General features: G+C 49.5%; 1 protein-coding gene and 1 long non-coding RNA gene across 2 annotated transcripts in view; one reads left to right on the top strand and one right to left on the bottom strand.

Annotated features, from left to right (window-relative positions):
• The window catches only part of LOC123503617 (multiple epidermal growth factor-like domains protein 8), a 26,486-nt gene extending 11,120 nt beyond the window's left edge, over window positions 1–15,366 (top strand). The window contains 10 exon segments of the mRNA XM_045253542.1: window positions 325–1,521; window positions 1,702–1,898; window positions 2,083–2,234; window positions 2,699–2,915; window positions 4,025–4,216; window positions 5,350–5,507; window positions 7,734–7,977; window positions 9,807–10,278; window positions 10,883–11,086; window positions 11,322–15,366. Of these exon segments, the coding sequence (XP_045109477.1) occupies window positions 325–1,521; window positions 1,702–1,898; window positions 2,083–2,234; window positions 2,699–2,915; window positions 4,025–4,216; window positions 5,350–5,507; window positions 7,734–7,977; window positions 9,807–10,278; window positions 10,883–11,086; window positions 11,322–15,161 (6,873 nt within the window). The 3' untranslated portion in view covers window positions 15,162–15,366.
• A 2,974-nt stretch (window positions 15,367–18,340) lies between these two features.
• On the bottom strand, window positions 18,341–19,221 carry LOC123503613. Its single transcript, XR_006674545.1, has 2 exons — window positions 18,993–19,221; window positions 18,341–18,738 (listed from the first exon to the last, which is right to left on the bottom strand). It is a non-coding gene; the product is annotated as an uncharacterized LOC123503613 (long non-coding RNA).
• Between the last annotated feature and the right edge of the window lie 779 nt (window positions 19,222–20,000).

Genomic DNA, 20,000 nt, shown 5'->3' with positions numbered 1-20,000 from the left:
TTGGCGGGACAGAGAGGGATTTTTGGGTGTGTTTTGGGTGTTTTTATAGGTGTTTGCAGTGTTTTTTTATATTTTAGGGTCTGCGGGCGCGGGGTCTAGCAGGGCGGGTCTTTGGGGTCTGATGGGGCTTAGGGCGGGGCGGGTCCAGCGGGGTCTGATGGGGCTTGGCGGGGCAGAGTGAGGGTTTTTTGGGTGTGTTTTGGGTGTTTTTGTGGGTTTTTGCAGTGTTTTTTTGATATTTTAGGGTCTGCCGGGGCGGGGCGGGGTCTAGCGGGGTCTGTTTGTGTGTGTGTGTGGAGGCGCTGACAATCTTTCATGCTGCAGGATTGGTGTGTGGCCAGCCTGGGGTGTGGGTGGTGCCCCGCTGACAACACCTGCTACGAGCGTTCCCGCGGGGCGCGCTGCACAAACAACCTGCAGACCTATGATTGCCCCGGCCTGTGCCCCGCCCTGCACTCCTGCCAGTCCTGCCTAGTGCATGGGGCGCCCTGCTCCTGGTGTGTCCAGGCGGGGCGCTGCACGGGGCGGGACCAGGCGGCAGGGGGCTGGCCGGGGCGTTGCGGGGCGGAGGCTCCTCTCAACTGGTGGGGCGGCCTGACGGGGGAGGTCCAGGCTGCCGGGGACTGCCGGGGTCAGGACCGCCGCCCCGGTATAACACTGGTTCGCCACTATCCCCCGGTGGACCCGACCCGCCCCGATGCTGTGGCGCTGCTTAACCACAGCTGGGCAGACCTCTCCTATCGTGAGGAATTCTCCGGGGCGCTGTCTCTCTTGCCCCGCGGCCCTGCTACCACCCTGCTCACCGCCTTCCTGCACACCCCACAGGCCGGGGCGGACCGGGGCCTGGCGGTGGAGGCCAAGGCTGCCAATGCTTCCCTGTGGGTGTCCGGGGCGGAGGGCGGGGAGGACCGGGAATTAGTGGCACAGCTGGCGGCGGGGCGACTTGAGGCGGGGCCGGGGAAGGAGGCAGCGGTGGCCAAACGCCCCGGAGGAGGTAAGGTGCTGGTCCCCGGGGGTAGACAGCTCATCGAGGCCAAGGCATGGGTGGACCCTGGGGCGGCGGGGCACCTCAGCCTGTCCTGGGCCGGGGCAGACCGTGGCACACTGTCCTACCGTCACCTGGAGCCATACAGTCGGGGTGGGGCGGCCTGTCTGCCCCACGACACCTGCCTGGGGTGCCTCACGGATGCCCTGTGCCAGTGGTGCCCCGGTTCGGCCACCTGCCTGCCCCGGGACGACCCTAAGGCTGTGTGTCTGGGCGGGGCGGGGTCCGGGGTGGGGCGACACTTCCCCGTCCTGGATATAGGGGAGTGTCACACCTGCGAACAACATATTTACTGCAGCGCGTGTGTCGGGGCGGGGTGTGAGTGGCTCCCGGATAAGGCACATTGTTCACGCCGGGGCAGATTCACTGGGGCCATCACTTTGCCCCATGCCTGCCCCGCCCCGTGTCATCGGCGCCCCACCTGTGCCACCTGCTTGGGGGTGCCGGGGCGATGTGCCTGGTGCAGCGAAACTCAGGTACGTGTCTCTGTCTCTCTCTCTCTCTCTGATTTACATTAAGTCGCGTTAAATTAAATTAAATTAAAAATAAAATTGTATTAGATTTGGTTTGAAAAGTTCTCTCTCTCTCTCTCTCTCTCTCTCTCTCTCTCTCTCTCTCTCTCTCTCTCTCTCTCTCTCTCTCTCTCTCTCTCACAGGAATGCTTCTTGTTCTCCGTGTACACATCTGTGTATCAGTATGGGTCCTGTCGAATTTGGATTGATGAAGACCATACAAATATAACTTCTCCTACTGCTACTTCTGCTACTACTACTGCTACTGCTGCTACTACGGGTACCACTATGCAGCTACTGGACCATACAGCCCCGCCGCAGCCCCTCCCACTCCCCCAGAGGTGTGTGTGTGTGTCTGTGTGTCTGTGTAAGTGTGTAAGTGTTTGTGTGTTGTTGTTCACCTTACTAATCATTCCTCCTCCTTCTCATCCTCCTCCTCCTCTGCCTCCTCCTCTGCCTCCTCCTCCTCCTCCTCCTCCTCCTCCTCCTCCTCCTCCTCCTCCTCCTCCTCCTCCTCCTCCATAGGCTGGCCCTGGAGTCGGCAGAGTGTCACACCTGCGAGAGTGTCACAGACTGCGAGAAATGTGTCCAAACGCTTTCCTGTGGTTGGTGCCATGACGCTCAGAACTTCACTCTCGGACTTTGCACTGAGGGAGATTTCTCCAGCCCCCATAGAGGTAAGGGTCCTGGGGGTGTCCTGGGGGTGTGTTGGGGTGTTATTTGGGGTGTGTTTTGGATGTTTTTGGGTGTTTTAGGGGTTTTAGGGTGTTTTGGGATGTTTTGAGTAGTTTAGGGGTGTTTGATGTGTTTTAGGTGTGTTTTGAGGATTTTGGGGTATTTTGGGATGTTTTTGAGTGTTTTGAGTATTTTGAGTAGTTTTGAGTAGTTTGGGGTGTTTTGGGGTGTTTTGAGCACTTTTGGGGTGTTTTGTGATATTTTTGAGTAGTTTGGGGTGTTTTGGGGTGTTTTATGGATGTTTTGGGGTGTTTTGGGATGAGTATTTTGAGTATTTATAGATGTTTTGGGATGTTTTGAGTATTTTGGGGTGTTTTGGGGTGTTTTATGGATGTTTTATGGATGTTTTGAGGTGTGTTTGGCCACAATTCTTAACCTAACCTAACCTAACGCAAATTCACCACAGGAACTTGTGAAGACTTGCTATCGGAAATGACCACTGCCACCACTGATACGGGCGGGCGGGCAGAGTGGGCCTATGCGAGGTGCCCCGACCTGGATGAATGCAAGTTACAGCTGGACAACTGCCACTCGAATGCCAGCTGCCACAACACTGACCCTGGTTATGAGTGCCATTGCAGAAAAGGGTTTCAGGGTGACGGCAGGAAGAATTGTGATCGAACGTGAGTAGGAGTAGTAGTAGTAGTAGTAGTAGTAGTAGTAGTAGTAGTAGTAGGTGGTAGTAGTAGTGGTGGTAGTAGTAGTACATCTTTATAACACACCAAAACATCTAACACCACTAAAACACTTAAAACATCACTAAACACCCAAAAACACAACTAAACACCACAAAAACATCACTAAACACATAAACACCACAAAAACACTACAAAACATCACAAAACACCACAAAACACAAAAAACACCACACAAACACCCAAACACCTCACACCACAAAACACCACAAAACACACAAAACACCCACTCACAAAACACCACAAAACACCCCAAAACACCAAACAACCAAAACACATAAACACACACAAAACACACCAAAACACACAACACAAAACACACACAAAACACCCCAAAACACAAAACACACCAAAACTCACAAAACACTACACAAAACACACCAAACACACACAACAAACACACAAAACACAAACACTCAAACACAAAACAAAACACTCACACCACCAAACACTTCAAACACCACAAAACACTCAAAACACCTCAGAACACACTCAAGAACACAAAACACCACAAACACTACAAAACACACAAAACACTACAAAACACCCAAAACACACAAAACACCAAAAACACAAAACACACAAAACACACAAAACACCACAAACACACCAAAACACACAAACACACCAAAACACACCAAAACACCACAAAACACACAAAACACACAACACACCACAAACACACAAAACACCCAAAACACACAAAACACAAAACACCACCAAAACACACACAAAACACTAAAAATACACAAACACTCAAACACACAAAACACACTAAACACCACAAACACCACAAACACACAAAACACACAAAACCAAAACACACCAAAACACACCCCAAAACACTGCCCTCAAACACAAAACACCACAAAACACCACAAAACACAAAAACACAAAAAACACAAAACACACACACAAAACACACACAAAACACCAAACACACAAAAAACCCAAAACACCAAAACACCAAACACAAAACAAACACACCACAAAACACCCCATAAAACACCTCTAAACACCCCCATTTCTTCCCACAGGTGTTACGAGAGGTGCTTGACTGGCTACTGTTCTGGCCCACCTGACTACCAGTGTGTGTGTCAGCTGGGGTGGACCGGACCGGACTGTAGTGTGGATTGCGGGTGCCATAACCACTCCACCTGCTCCACTGGCACTGGGACCTGTGATGAGTGCCAGGATTGGACGATTGGGCAGCACTGTCACCTTTGCGAGTATGTTTTAAGAGTGTTTTTGTGTGTTTTTGTGGGGTTTAAGTGTTTTTGGGGTGTTTGTGTGTGTTTTTGTGGGGTATAAGTGTTTTGTGTTTTTGGGTGTTTAGGGTGTTTTGGATGTTTTTGTGGGTATAAGTGTTTTGTTTTAGGGTGTTGTGTGTTTTGGGTGTTTTGGGTGTGTAAGTGTTGTGTGTTGTGTGTGTTTCAAGTGTGTGTTTGTGTGTTTGTGTGTGTTGTGGTGTTTTTGTGTGTTTTGTGTTTTGGGGTGTTTTGGGTGTTTTGTGTGTTTTGGTTTTTTGTGTGTTTGTGTTTTGTTTGTGTTTGTGTTTTGTGTTGTGGTGTTTTGTGGGTGTGTTGGGTGTTTTGTGGGGTATAAGTGTTTTTGTGTGTGTGTTTGTGTGTGTGTTTGTGTTTTGTGTGTTGTGGGGTGTGTTTGTGTTGGTGTGTGTTTTGTGTTTTTTGTGTGTTTTGGGTGTTTTGTGTTTTGGGATGTTTTTGTGGGGTAAAAGTGTGTTTTTGTGTGTTTTGAGGTGTTTTGAGGTGTTTAAGGGGGTTTTATGTCATTGGGGGTGTTTTTGTGTGTTTTTTGTGTGTTTTTGTGTGTTTTTGGGTATTTTGTTGTGTTTTTGTTGTGTTTTGTTGTTTTATTTGTTTATTTGTTTATTTTGTGCTGACGTCAGATTAACTGTTAGTATATTGGTCTGTCTGTGTGTGTGTCTGTCTGTCTGTCTGTCTGTCTGTGTGTCTGTGTGTCTGTGTGTCTGTCTGTCTGTCTGTACTTCAATTATTTCACCTTCTTCTTCTTCTTCTTCTTCTTCTTCTTCTTCTTCTTCTTCTTCTTCTTCTTCTTCTTCTTCTTCTTCTTCTTCTTCTTCTTCTTCTTCTTCTTCTCTCTCTCTCTCTCTCTCTCTCTCTCTCTCTCTCTCTCTCTCTCTCTCTCTCTCTCTCTCAAATAATCAAAATAATAATAATAATAATAATAATAATAATAATAATACCCCTCCTCTCCTCCCCTCCTCCCTCCTCCTCCCTACCCTCCACCTTCTTCCCCATCCTACCCCTCTTTCACCCGTCCTCCTCCTCCTCCTCCTCCTCCTCCTCTCCCCCCTCCTCTTCTCCCCCGCTCCCCCCAGGCCTGGCAGCTACGGGAACGCCACCACAGCCCAGGGGTGCCAATATTGCCAATGCAACGGCCACTGGGACTCCTCCAAGGGGCACTGTGACATCACCACGGGGGAGTGTCACTGTCTGCACCACACCACGGGGCACCACTGTCACCTGTGCCTGCCTGGTGAGACACAGAGAGAGAGAGAGAGAGAGAGAGAGAGAGAGAGAGAGAGAGAGAGAGAGAGAGAGAGAGAGAGAGAGAGAGAGAGAGAGAGAGAGAGAGAGAGAGAGAGAGAGAGAGAGAGAGAGAGAGAGAGAGAGAGAGAGAGAGAGAGAGAGAGAGAGAGAGAGAGAGAGAGAGAGAGAGAGAGAGAGAGAGATTGAGAGAAAAATTGACAGAGAGAGAGAGAGAGAGAGAGAGAGAGAGAGAGAGAGAGAGATTGGAGAGAAAAATTGAGAGAGAGAGAGAGAGAGAGAGAGAGAGAGAGAGAGAGAGAGAGAGAGAGAGAGAGAGAGAGAGAGAGAGAGAGAGAGAGAGAGAGAGAGAGAGAGAGAGAGAATGGGTTTTGATCTAATTCTAAGGGGTTTTAATGGGGTTGTATCCAATTCTAATGGGTTTTAATGGGTTTTATGCAATTCTAATGGGTATTAGTGGGATTTTATTCTATTCTAATAGATTTTAATGGGTCTTATCCTAGTCTAATGGGTTTTAATGGTGTGTATACTATTTGTTCATATTTTAATGGGTTCTATCTAATTCTAATGGGTTTTAATGGGTTTCTGCCCTATTCTAATGGGTTTAATGGTTTTTATCATAGTCTAATGGGTTATAGTGATGTTTATCCTATTTTTGTTATTCTAATGAGGTTTTAATGGGTTTTATCCAATTCCAATGGGTTTAATGGCCCTTATCTTAGTCTAATGGGTTTTCTCCTATTTGTTCGTATTCAAATGGGTTGTAACTAATTCTAATGGGTTTCAATGGGTTTTATCTATTTGTAATGGGTTTTAATGAATTTAATCTAATTGTATTGGGTTAAAATGGGTTTTATCAAATTCTAATGGGTTTTAATGGGCTTATTCTATTTTTTTCTTATTCTAATGGCTTTTAATGGGTTTTAATGTTTTGTTCTAGTCTAATGGGTTTTAATGGGGTATATCCTATGTTATCCTAGTGTAATGGGTTTAATGGGTGTTTTATCCAATTCTAATGGGTTTTAATGGAGTATATCCTATTTCATCCTTGTGTAATGGGTTTAATGGGTGTTTTATCCAATTCTAATGGATTTTAATGAGGTATATCCTATTTTATTCTAGTATAATGGGTTTAATGGGGGTTTTATCTAATTATAATGGGTTTTAATGGGGTATATCTTATTTTACCCTAATGTAATGGGTTTAATGAGTGTTTTATCCAATTCTAATGGGTTTTAATGGGGTATATTCTATTTTATCCTAGTGTAATGGGTTTAATGGCTGTTTTATCCGATTCTAATGGGTTTTAATGGGGTATATCCTATTTTATCCTAATGTAATGGGTTTAATGGGTGTTTTATCCAATTCTAATGGGTTTTAATGGGGTATATCCTATTTTATCCTAGTATAATGGGTTTAATGGGTGTTTTATCCAATTCTAATGGGTTTTAATGGGGTATATCTTATTTTATCCTAATGTAATGGGTTTAATGGGTGTTTTACCCAATTCTAAGGGGTTTTAATGGGGTATATCCTATTTTATCCTAGTATAATGGGTTTAATGGGTGTTTTATCCAATTCTAATGGGTTTTAATGGGGTATATCCTATTTTATCCTAATGTAATGGGTTTAATGGGTATTTTTATCCCATTCTAATGGGTTTTAATGGGGTATATCCTATATTAATCTAGTGTAATGGGTTTAGTGGGTGTTTTATCCAATTCTAATGGGTTTTAATGGGGTATATCCTATTTTATCCTAGGGTAATGGGTTTAATGGGTGTTTTTATCCAATTCTAATGGGTTTTAATGGGGTATATCCTATTTTATTCTAGTATAATGGGTTTAATGGGTGTTTTATCCCATTCTAATGGGTTTTAATGGGGTATATCCTATTTATCTTAGTGTAATGGGTATAATGGGTGTTTTATCCAATTCTAATGGGTTTTAATGGGGTATGTCCTATATTATTCTAGTGTAATGGTTTTAATGGGTGTTTTGTCCAATTTTAATGGGTTTTAATGGGGTAAATCCTATTTTATTTTAGTGTAATGGGTTTTAATGGGTGTTTTATCTAATTCTAATGGGTTTTAATGGGGTTTGACGTATTTTTCTTATTTTTATGTATTTTAATGGGTTTTATTCTCTCTCTCTCTCTCTCTCTCTCTCTCTCTCTCTCTCTCTCTCTCTCTCTCTCTCTCTCTCTCTCCCCCCAGGGTACTATGGCGACCCTAGGGAGGGGGGCCACTGTTACAAGGAGTGTGGGTCCAGAACAGTCCTCACAGGGGGGGCGGGCCATCTGGGGGCACAGGTGGGGGGGCCGGATACCCCCCCCTCCTGCCTCTGGTTCATCACTGGTGGCTCCCCCTTCCCTCCTGCCCCTCCCTCCACCACCACCACTACCATGGCCTCTACTACACCAAGTTCTGATGGTGGTGGTGGTGGTGGTGGTGTGACTGGGTAAGTTTTGTGGTGTTTTGTGGTGTTTTTTTGGTGTTTATGGGTGTTTTGTGATGTTTTTGTGGTGTTTTGTGGTGTTTTTGTGGTGGTTTGTGGTGTTTTTGGGGGTGTTGTGGTGTTTATGGGTGTTTTGTGGTGTTTTGTGGTGTTAATGGGTGTTTTGGTGTGTTTTGTGGTGTTTTGTGGTGTTTATGGGTGTTTGTGGTGTTTTGTGGTTTTGTGGTGTTTTGTGGTGTTTATGGGTGTTTTGTGGTGTTTTGTGGTGTTTTGTGGTGTTTTGGGGTGTTGTGGTGTTTATGGGTGTTTTGTGGTGTTTTGTGCTGTTTTGGGGTGTTGTGGTGTTTATTGGGGTGTTGTGGTGTTGTGGTGTTTTGTGGTGTTTTGGGGGTGTTGTGGTGTTTATGGGTGTTTGTGGTGTTTTGTGGTGTTTTGTGGTGTTTTGTGGTGTTTGTGGTGTTTTGGGGTGTGTGGTGTTAATGGGTGTTTTGTGGTGGTGTGGTGTGTTTTGTGGTGTTTTGTGGTGTTTATGGGTGTTTTGTGGTGTTTTTGTGGTGTTTTGTGGTGTTTTTGGGGGTGTTGTGGTGTTTATTGGGGGTGTTGTGGTGTTTATGGTGTTTATGGGTGTTTGTAGGTGTTTATGGGTGTTTTGTGGTGTTTGTGGTGTTTATGGGTGTTTTGTGGTGTTTATGGGTGTTTTATGGGTGTTTTGTGGTGTTTATGGGTGTTTTGTGGTGTTTTTGTGGTGTTTATGGGTGTTTTGTGGTGTTAATGGGTGTTTTGTGGTGCTTTGGTGTGTTTTGTGGTGTTTATGGGTGTTTTTGTGGTGTTTTGGGGTGTTTTGTGGTGTTTATGGGTGTTTTGTGGTGTTAATGGGTGTTTTGTGGTGCTTTGGTGTGTTTTGTGGTGTTTATGGGTGTTTTTGTGGTGTTTTGGGGTGTTTTGTGGTGGTTATGGGTGTTTTGTGGTGTTTATGGGTGTTTTGTGGTGTTTTGTGGTGTTTTGTGGTGTTTTGTGGTGTTTATGGGTGTTTTGTGGTGTTTATGGGTGTTTTGTGGTGTTTATGGGTGTTTTTTGGGGTGTTGTGGTGTTTATGGGTGTTTTGTGGTGTTTTGTGGTGTTTATGGATGTTTTGTGGTGTTTTGTGGTGTTTATGGGTGTTTTTTGGGGTGTTGTGGTGTTTATGGGTGTTTGTGGTGTTTTGTGGTGTTTGTGGTGTTTTGTGGTGTTTTGTGTTTGTGGTTTTGGTGTGTTTTGTGGTGTTTGTGGGTGTTTGTGGTGTTTATGGTGTTTGTGTGTTTTATAGGTGTTTTGGGTGTTTTGGTGTTGGTGTGTTTTGAGGTGTTTTGTGGTGTTTTGGTGTTTGTGTTTTTGGTGTTGTGGTGTTTTGGTGGTGTTTGTGTGTGTTTTGGTGTGGTGTTTTTTTGTGGTGTTTTGTGGTGTTTTGTGGTGTTTTGGTGTTTTGTGGTGTTTTTGTGTTTTGGTGTTTTGTGGTGTTTGTGGTGGTATTTGTGGTGTTTGGTGTTTTTGTGGTGTTTTTTGAGGTGTCTTTGAGGTGTTTTTTTTTTTTTGGGTGTTTTTTGGGTGTTTTTTGGTGTTTGTGGTTTTTTTAAGGGTGTCTTTGTGGTGTTGATAATGGTGTATATTTTAACCCCTTGAGTAGCATGACGTGTTTCCCTATTCCTTGTGGTGACAATTTGGTGACTTTCCACAGCTTCATAAACTCACAAACACTCTCTCTCTCTCTCTCTCTCTCTCTCTCTCTCTCTCTCTCTCTCTCTCTCTCTCTCTCTCTCTCTCTCTCTCTCTCTCTCTCTCTCTCTCTCACACAGGAAACACGTCATTCAGGTAACAGTGGAGGCGTTGAACATAGATTGCGACAGAGGAGTGTTGCAAATTTATGACGGCATTCCACACTTCGTCTCGGGGCGCCCCACAGCTGACACACCCCCGGGGCACCTCGTCGGGGCCTTCTGCCACACCCGCGCTAGCTTCCCCGCCACAGTCGAAGCCACAAGCGGCATCATGACCCTTTATTATGAGCGAAATGGATCTTTAGAAGGATTCAACGCCACATTTGAGGTTCTCCAATGCCCCGAGAGTCCTGGAGAGCGGAGGGTGTGTGTGGAGGGGCGCCCCGTGTGTGCTGACGGATGGCGAGGCGTCAGGTGTGATCTGCCAGTGTGCCCCGGGGGTTGTGGCCAAGGGGAAGGCCGGGGGACGTGTCTGTACGGCTATGGAAGGTGCAATTGTACTGAAGGGTTCGTGGGAGAGCAGTGCCATCAGGAGCGCTTTGATTACCAGGTGAGAGAGAGAGAGAGAGAGAGAGAGAGAGAGAGTGAGAGTGAGAGAGAGAGTGTGTTAGTGTGTGTTTGTGTGTGATTTAGGGACCGTGTGTGTGTTGGAGAGAGAGAGAGAGTGTGTGTTAGTGTGTGTGTGTGTGTGTGTGAGAGAGAGAGAGAGAGAGAGAGAGAGAGAGAGTGAGTGAGAGTGTGTGTTAGTGTGTGTTTGTGTGTGATTTAGGGACCGTGTGTGTGTGTTGGAAAGAGAGAGAGAGAGAGTGTGTGTGTGTTAGTGTGTGTTTGTGTGTGTGTGTAGAGAGAGAGAGAGAGAGAGAGAGAGAGAGAGAGAGAGAGAGAGAGAGAGAGAGAGAGAGAGAGTTGTGTGTGTGTGTGTGTGTGTGTGATTTAGGGACCGTGTGTGTGTTTGTGTGTCTGTTGAGAAAGAGAGAGAGAGTGTGTGTTAGTAGCAGTAGCAGCAGCAGCAGCAGTAGTAGTAGTAGTAGTAGTAGTAGTAGTAGTAGTAGTAGTAGTAGTAGTAGTAGAACTAGTAGTAGTAGTAGTAGTAGAACTAGAACTCCCAAACACCTTTAAAATTCTCTCTCTCTCTCTCTCTCTCTCTCTCTCAGGTGGTGGTGAGCCAGCTGGTGGGGTCGGCGCGGGTGGGGCGCGGCGACCCCCACCTGGCCACGGTGCTGCAGCGGCTGGGGCATTCCCTAGTGGTGGACCAAGGTGGCTCCCTCTGGGTGTTTGGGGGGCTGTCCCTGGGGCGGGGGGCGCTCAACGATGTACAGCGCTTTGACCCCCACAACACCACCAGTATTTGGCAGCAGGTGAGGGGGGGGGGGCGGGCGGGTTTGGTGGGGTGGAGTTCAGCTTGGTTAAGTTGATTTATATGTTTACATTTAGACTCTCTCTCTCTCTCTCTCTCTCTCTCTCTCTCTCTCTCTCTCTCTCTCTCTCTCTCTCTCTCTCTGGTAATATGGTAACAAGCAAGAGTCATGGTGTTGGTGGTGGTGGTGTTGGTGTTGGTGCAACACTCCTGAGGGCGGCCTTCACTCCCTACAGGTGACGGTGACGCTGCAGCCTGGCGGCGGCAGACAGGCCCCACCACCGCGGTACCTGCACGGAGCGGCGTACGTGCCGGGGCGCGGCCACATGTACGTGTACGGCGGCCTGAACCACTCACACTTCCTGGGGGACTTCTGGCGCTTCAGCATGGACGCCTCGGCCTGGGCCAGCGTCCCCACGCCCGCAGCCCTGCCGCCCCTGGCCGGCCACACCCTCACCTACCGCGGCCAGCAGGAAGCGGCGTCGCTGCTGCTGGTGGGCGGCGCGTCGCCACAGTACGGTTTCCTGGAGGCGCCGTGGGAGTACAGCGTGAGCAGCGGGCGGTGGGCGCGGCTGGTCACGTCCGGCACGGCCCCGGTGGGCGTGTACGGCCACAGCGCGGTGTACCACGCAGCCAGCGGCGCCCTCTACGTGTACGGCGGCCACTGCTTTAAGCTGCACGGCGTGGGTCTGTGCCGCGACCTGTACGCCCTGCACTACGCCCGCCGCCACTGGGCCCTCCTGTCCCCCCGCCCCACCCCCACCACACGCGGCCCGCCCCCGCCGCCACCACGGGCCTTCCACGCTGCCGTCACCACGCCTGACTACATGGTGGTGCTGGGCGGCCAGGTGGCAGCGCCGCCCGCCCCCGCCCAGGGTCTGCTGGCTTACTCCTACGCCTGCAACGCCTGGCTGCCCCTGGCGCCGCCCCACGCCGCCCTGGTGGGGCCCGCCCTGGCACCTTCGGTAGCCACGGCCGCCGCCGCCACCGCCGCGCCGCCCGCCATCTACCTGTTCGGCGGATATAACGGCACGGCGCTGGGGTCACTGCTGCAAGTGTGGGTGCCGCCCGACCTGTGCGCCCTCAACGCCAACCAGTCCCAGTGCAAGAGTGTGATGGGGTGCGCCAGCTGCGTGGTGGTGGGCCGCGACAGTGCCAACGCCTCGCTCTGCTACAGCAATGCGGGGGAGGAGCCGTCGCTGTGCCGCGCCGCCACAGAGAAGCAGGTGGTGGTGGGCGTGCCCTGCGCCGCCTCGCCGCGCCACGACCCGACCTGCGAGCAGCGGGAGTCCTGCGCCGCCTGTCTGGGGGAGTGGCCGCCGCGCTCCGACGCGCAGCAGCGGTGCCAGTGGTGCCACAGTCTGGCACGGGGCCGCTGCGTGCCCCGCGACGCCGACTGTCCCCGCGAGGAGGTGTGCGGGGGCGGCGGTGCGGGAGCGGGTGGTGGGGGCAGCGGGTGCCACAGCGTGCGCGAGGCGGAGCAGTGCCAGGAGGCGGCGTGCGTGGCGTCAGACTGTGACAAGTGCCAGGGCCCCATGGCGTGCATCTGGACGCGGCAGGTGCGGCGCAGGAAGCAGGTTGGCCACTATGACCTGCAGGAGACGCCCTCCCTCAACTGGAACTGTGTCAACACCACCATCAAGCAACACCTGTCCTACCCAGTGCAGTCCTCGCCGCCAGGCTCCTGCCCCCCCCGCTGCCACCGACACACATCCTGCGCCGCCTGCCTGGCTGCCACCGGCGCCGAGGGCGGCTGGCACGAGTGCCGCTGGTCCCCCGCCCTACAGGAGTGCCTCTCCCCAAGCTACGTGCCGCTGCGCTGTCTGGGCGGCGCCTGTGGCCTGGTGCTGGCGGGCGGCCCCGACCAGTGCCCGCCGCCCTGCGCTTCCTTCACGCAGTGCGCACAGTGCCTGGCGCAGCCCCGCTGTGGCTGGTGCGCCCTCTCCTCCCCTGTGGGTGGCCTGGGGCGCTGCGTGGCGGGCAGCCTGAGTGGCCCTGACTTGGCCAACTGTGCAGCGCTGGACTACACGGACCTGCTGGCCACCGTGCAGGCCAACGCCTCGCTGGCCGCCCTGCACGGCTTCCCCCCGGCGAGCCAGGAGCCGCCGCAGCCCCAGCCCTCGTGGCATTACCTGACTTGCCCCGCGGAGGACGAGTGCCGCAATGGCCACCACGAGTGCCGCCCCGCCAGCCAGACCTGCCGAGACCTGCCGCACGGCTACCAGTGTGTGTGTGCCGCAGGCTACAACATGACGGCTCCCGGCCAGTGTGCGCCGGTGTGCTCACAAGGGTGTGAGCGCGGCACGTGCGTGCTGCCTGACGTGTGCGCGTGTCACTTCGGCTACGTGGGCGCCAACTGCTCCACCCAGTGCCTGTGTCACGGCCACTCCAACTGTGCCGGCCCTGACCAACTGGAGACCTGCCTGCAGTGCCACAACAACACCACCGGCGCCACCTGCCACCTCTGCAGTCCTAACTTTGTGGGTGACCCGCCCAATGGCGTGCCCTGCGTGTCCTGCCGCCACCACTGCCACGGCCACGCCACCCTCTGTGTGGCGCCAGACCAGGCCGCCGCCGCTGCCGCCGCGGGGACCAATGCCTCACTGGCAGGGGAGGAGGGCACGGAGGCGCCTGAGCCGCCGCCGCTGCCGCCGCACGGCCCCGGGGAGGACGCGGAGTGTGTGCAGTGCGCCAACAACACAGCTGGCGGGCGGTGCCAGACCTGCCTGGAGGGGTTCTTCCGCGGCAGCAAAGACCTGAGGCGCGGGTGCCGCCCCTGCCAGTGCAACGGCCACGGCAGCACGTGTGACGCGGTGTGGGGCACGGGCTGCGACTGCGGCAACAACACGGAGACGGACAAGCAGTGCCTGGAGGGCGGTAAGGGACGCGGCGGCGGCGGCGGCGGCGCGGGTGAGCGGGACGAGGAGTGCTGGCAGCACCAGTGCGCCAAGTGTGCCGACGCGTACCTGGGCAGCCCCAGCGGCGGCCACCAGTGCTACCTGCAGATGAACGTGGACAAGGACTACTGCCTGGACCCCGAGGGACAGAGCCAGTGTTCCTCGGGCCCCGCGCCGCTGCCGCCGCGCCGCACGGTCTTCTTCGCCGTGCAGCCAAAGTTCATGAACGTGGACATCCGCCTCGTGCTGGACGTCACCGAGGGCGGCGCCGACGTCTTCTTCAGCTCCCGCGGCGACGCCTTCGTGGTGGCCCCGCCCCACCCAGGTGCCGCGCCCGCCCTAACCATCGACCCGCAGTACCTGCGCAGCGCGGGCGTGGGTGGTGGGGACGAGTCAGGGCGCAGCGGGGGTGGCGGCAGCGGTGGTGGCGGCAATGGCACGGTGGAGAGCAGGCTGGTGCAGCGCGAGGGGCGCGGCCTGAAGACCTTCGCCACGGTGACGCGCGCCGCGGAGATCCTGGTGGTGCGCAACGTCACCAACCGCCTGGTGGTGACGCTGCCGCAGCACCACCACGACCTGCGCTCCGCCAAGTTCTACCTGGCGGTGCAGGGCGTGGGTCGCCCGGGGCGGCCGCTCACCTGGGGCAGCGTGTTCTTCCGGCAGGACCAGCCGCGCATCGACCTGTTCGTGTTCTTCTCGGTGTTCTTCTCCTGCTTCTTCCTGTTCCTGGCGGTGTGCGTGGTGGCGTGGAAGGTCAAGCAGGGACTCGACCTGCAGCGCCTGCGCCGCCAGCACATGGTACAGATGCTGCACATGGCAAAGCGCCCCTGCGCCGCCGCCACGCTGCTGCTGCACCCGGAGGACGCCGCCACCGCCGCCGAGCCACCGCTGGACCACACCCTGTGGTCGCCGGGCCGCAGGAAGCGCGCCGCCAAGCGGGAGCGGGACGGCCTGCAGGTGGGACCGCTGGCGGTGGAGCCCACGGACGACGGCGTGGCGGCCGTGCTCACCCTCATGGTGCAGCTGCCAGGGGGCGGCCTGGGCGGCACCACACCCAACCCACACGCCCCCACCCACCGCCTGGCCCTCGGCTCCTCACTCTGCCTCATGTCACGCATCTTCCCGCCCGCCTCGCGCCCATTCCACCTCCGCCGCCGCACCTCTCACCTTGCTCCCTGAACACCCCCCCCACACACCCACCCACCCACACCCCCTCACACACACAAACCCACTTCCTCCCACCACCGCCGCCACCACCACCATGAAAACACACACACGCACACACAGATCTGTAATTATTTGTGGTACTATTAGTGTTATCAATATATTATTATTTGCTGTGATAAAGAGAGAGAGAGAGAGAGAGAGAGAGAGAGAGAGAGAATTTCTTTTTATTGTAAATATTTTAGTTTTTTAAGTTCATTTCATCATCATCATCATCTTCTTCTTCTTCTTCTTCTTCTTCTTCTTGTTCTTCTTCTTCTTCTTTTTTTTTTTTTGTGTGTGTGTGTGTGAGAGAGAGAGAGAGAGAGAGAGAGAGAGAGAGAGAGAGAGAGAGATTCATTTTACTTAACTAGCACAAAAGACGTAGATAGTAGTAGTAAGTAGTAGTAGTAGTAGTAGTAGTAGTAGTAGTAGAAAATGCACAAAATTCTCTCTCTCTCTCTCTCTCTCTGCTCATTTGAATATAATAATAATAATAATAATAATAGTGTATAGCATTTGTCTGTCTGTCTGTATGTATGTATGTCTGTATGTATGTATGTCACGCAGACCATCACAGAATCTCTCATTAGAATTAAACCACCATTATTATTATTATTATTATTATTATTATTTTTACTTAAGTGTGATTTTACGGAATTTTAATATAAGTTTTTAAGTATTCACCACCACCACCACCACCACCACCACCACCACCACCACCACCACCACCACCACCACCACTGTATGTACGTGTGTATCTATAACATTACAAATAGATCGATTATTATTGTTACTTAGAGAATTATATTAGAAAAAAAACAAATTACTACTACTACTACTACTACTACTACTACTACTACTACTACTACTACTACTGCTGCTGCTAATCTGTAAATAGTCGTACAAATAGTGTATCTGATATTAATAGTCAAGTTTAAAGTTAATCTGTCCGTGTTAAGGCCATCCCGTTACTGCGCAGCTGCTGTCAATCAACTGCGCAGCTTAGTGTTGTTGTCATCTTCAAAGTGCGCAGAGTGTTTTGAGGTTAGGAGTCCCGTTTTCTCTCTCTCTCTTTCTCTATCGTTCCTAACTGCTATTTACCTTCCTAACTTCAACTTCTTTCCTATATTCACGTAACTACTTAAAAAAAAAATCACATACTTTTTTTCTCCACGTTCCTAACTTTCACCACGTTCCTAACTTTCACCACCTTCCTAACTTTTATCACCTTCCTAACTTTTACCACCTTCCTGACTTTCACCACCTTCCTAACTTTACTACCTTCCTAACTTTCACCACCTTCCTAACTTTCACCACGTTCCTAACTTTCGCCACCTTCCTAACTTTTACCACCTTCCTAACTTTCGCCACGTTCCTAACTTTTACCACCTTCCTAACTTTCACCACCTTCCTAACTTTACCACCTTCCTAACTTTCACCACGTTCCTAACTTTTACCACCTTCCTAACTTTCGCCACGTTCCTAACTTTCACCACCTTCCTAACTTTCACCACGTTCTTAACTTTCACCACGTTCCTAACTTTTACCACCTTCCTAACTTTCACCACGTTCCTAACTTTCACCACCTTCCTAACTTCAAAAATAGCTAAGATGATGCTAATAACTCGAGTCTGTTTCTGTCCGCCGCCACGTTCGTAACTTGCAGACACACGCACGCACACACCATGATGTCTGTATGTGTGTGTGTCTGTCTGTCTCCGTCTCAAAGTTGTAGAGTTAGGAACAAGTATATAACTTCAATAAAACTGCTATCTTAATAACCCCCCCATGATTTTGGTGTGTTTGTGAAATTATAGTGGAAGTTATAGGTGTTTTTCAAGGGTGTGGTGGAAGTTATAGGTGTTTTTCAAGGGTGTAGTGGAAGTTATTGGTGTTTTTCAAGGGTGTAGTGGAAGTTATAGGTGTTTTTCAAGGGTGTAGTGGAAGTTATAGGTGTTTTCAAGGGTGTAGTGGAAGTTATTGGTGTTTTTCAAGGGTGTAGTGGAAGTTATTGGTGTTTTCAAGGGTGTAGTGGAAGTTATTGGTGTTTTCAAGGGTGTAGTGGAAGTTATTGGTGTTTTCAAGGGTGTAGTGGAAGTTATTGGTGTTTTCAAGGGTGTAGTGGAAGTTATGGGTGTTTTCAAGGGTGTAGTGGAAGTTATTGGTGTTTTCAAGGGTGTAGTGGAAGTTATTGGTGTTTTCAAGGGTGTAGTGGAAGTTATTGGTGTTTTCAAGGGTGTAGTGGAAGTTATTGGTGTTTTCAAGGGTGTAGTGGAAGTTATTGGTGTTTTCAAGGGTGTAGTGGAAGTTATTGGTGTTTTCAAGGGTGTAGTGGAAGTTATTGGTGTTTTCAAGGGTGTAGTGGAAGTTATTAGTGGAAGTTATTGGTGTTTTCAAGGGTGTAGTGGAAGTTATTGGTGTTTTCAAGGGTGTAGTGGAAGTTATTGGTGTTTTCAAGGGTGTAGTGGAAGTTATTGGTGTTTTCAAGGGTGTAGTGGAAGTTATTGGTGTTTTCAAGGGTGTAGTGGAAGTTATTGGTGTTTTCAAGGGTGTAGTGGAAGTTATTGGTGTTTTCAAGGGTGTAGTGGAAGTTATTGGTGTTTTCAAGGGTGTAGTGGAAGTTATTGGTGTTTTGCAAGGGTGTAGTGGAAGTTATTGGTGTTTTTCAAGGGTGTAGTGGAAGTTATTGGTGTTTTTCAAGGGTGTAGTGGAAGTTATAGGTGTTTTCAAGGGTGTAGTGGAAGTTATTGGTGTTTTTCAAGGGTGTAGTGGAAGTTATTGGTGTTTTTCAAGGGTGTAGTGGAAGTTATAGGTGTTTTCAAGGGTGTAGTGGAAGTTATGGGTGTTTTTGTGGTTATAGGTGTTTTTCAAGGGTGTAGTGGAAGTTATAGGTGTTTTTCAAGGTCTACCACCACCACCACCACCACCACCACCATCAGGAATTAAATAAAACACACACATGATTTTAGAAGAATAAAATAAATAAATAAATAAATAAATAATAATAATAATAATAATGATAGGTATGATTACTAAATTACAACAAATTATTTATATATAATTTAAAACTACCTTATAATTGCCACGTTAATAGTGACACACACACAGACAGACACACACACAATAAAATAAATAAAGAGAGAGAGAGAGAGAAGCGAAAAAAAAACAAGAGAGAGAGAAGAGAGAGAAAATTAAAGATAGAGATTAGAGATAGCTCACATTTGGTCCTCGTACTGCATTAACGACACAGGACACTCAGAAAAGGCCACAGCGCAGTCCATGTCTAGTTTTCCAAGAGTCCCTGCTGTGAAATAGTTAATCCCGTTTTCTATCTCCTCCTCCTCCTCCTCCTCCTCCTCCTTCCTCCTCTTCTCTCTTCATCCTCTTCTTCCCCTCTTTGTTCGTCTTCCTCCTCTTCTCCTTCACCGATTTCTCTGTTGTTGTTGTTGTTGTTGTTGTTGTTGTTGTTTCTTCGTTTTCTTCAATGTTGGTGGTGTTGTTGGTGGTGGTGGTGGTGTTGTGAAGTAGCAGTGTTGTGTTCCCCACGCCTCTGTAATGGTGGTGGTAGTAGTAGTTGTAGTTGTAGTGGTAGTGGTAGTAGTAGTAGTAGTAGTGGTGGTAGTAGTAGTTGTAGTAGTAGAGAGAGAGAGAGAGAGAGAGAGAGACATATAGATAGATACTCGTAGATATACACACACACACACACACACACACACACACACACACACACACACACACACACACACACACGTACTATCTCTCTCTCTCTCTCTCTCTCTCTCTCTCTCTCTCTCTCTCTCTCACCTCATGAAGATATCCAGCATTTCTCCCACAATGCCCTGCGGTCTGAGGGGCGGCAGTGTTGCCATCTCACACAACGCCCTCCTGACACAGCCGTGGCCATTAATACCAAATCTGTGGGAAAAGATGGTAATACTGACAGACAGACAGACACACAGACAGACATACAGACATACAGACAAAATTATTATTATTATATTATTATTACAATTTAACCCCTTCAGTACTGGGACACATTTTTACTACGAGTTTTGTGTACCATTAGACCATTTTATTGACATTAGCAAGATTAATGGCCACAGTCTTCACTATTTTAACCCCTTCAGTACTGGGACACATTTTTACCTTGAGTTTTGTGTACCATTAGACCATTTTATTGACATTAGCAAGGGTTAATGGCCACAGTCTTCACTATTTTAACCCCTTCAGTACTGGGACACATTTTTACCGTGAGTTTTGTGTACCATTAGACCATTTTATTGACATTAGTAAGATTAATGGCCACAGTCTTCACTATTTTAACCCCTTCAGTACTGGGACACATTTTTACTACGAGTTTTGTGTACCATTAGACCATTTTATTGACATTAGCAAGGGTTAATGGCCACAGTCTTCACTATTTTAACCCCTTCAGTACTGGGACACATTTTTACTTGAGTTTTGTGTACCATTAGACCATTTTATTGACATTAGCAAAGGTTAATGGCCACAGTCTTCACTATTTTAACCCCTTCAGTACTGGGACACATTTTTACCTTTATTGTGTACCATTAGACCATTTTATTGACATTAGCAAGATTAATGGCCACAGTCTTCACTATTTTAACCCCTTCAGTACTGGGACACATTTTTACCTTGAGTTTTGTGTACCATTAGACCATTTTATTGACATTAGCAAGATTAATGGCCACAGTCTTCACTATTTTAACCCCTTCAGTACTGGGACACATTTTTACCTTTATTGTGTACCATTAGACCATTTTATTGACATTAGCAAGGGTGTATGGAGGG

The sequence above is a fragment of the Portunus trituberculatus genome, chromosome 2 (assembly GCF_017591435.1).
Source record: "Portunus trituberculatus isolate SZX2019 chromosome 2, ASM1759143v1, whole genome shotgun sequence".
Taxonomy (NCBI): Eukaryota; Metazoa; Arthropoda; class Malacostraca; order Decapoda; family Portunidae; genus Portunus; species Portunus trituberculatus.
The sequence above is the reverse complement of the archived record's forward strand: the minus strand, read 5'-3'. Positions and strand labels throughout refer to the sequence as shown.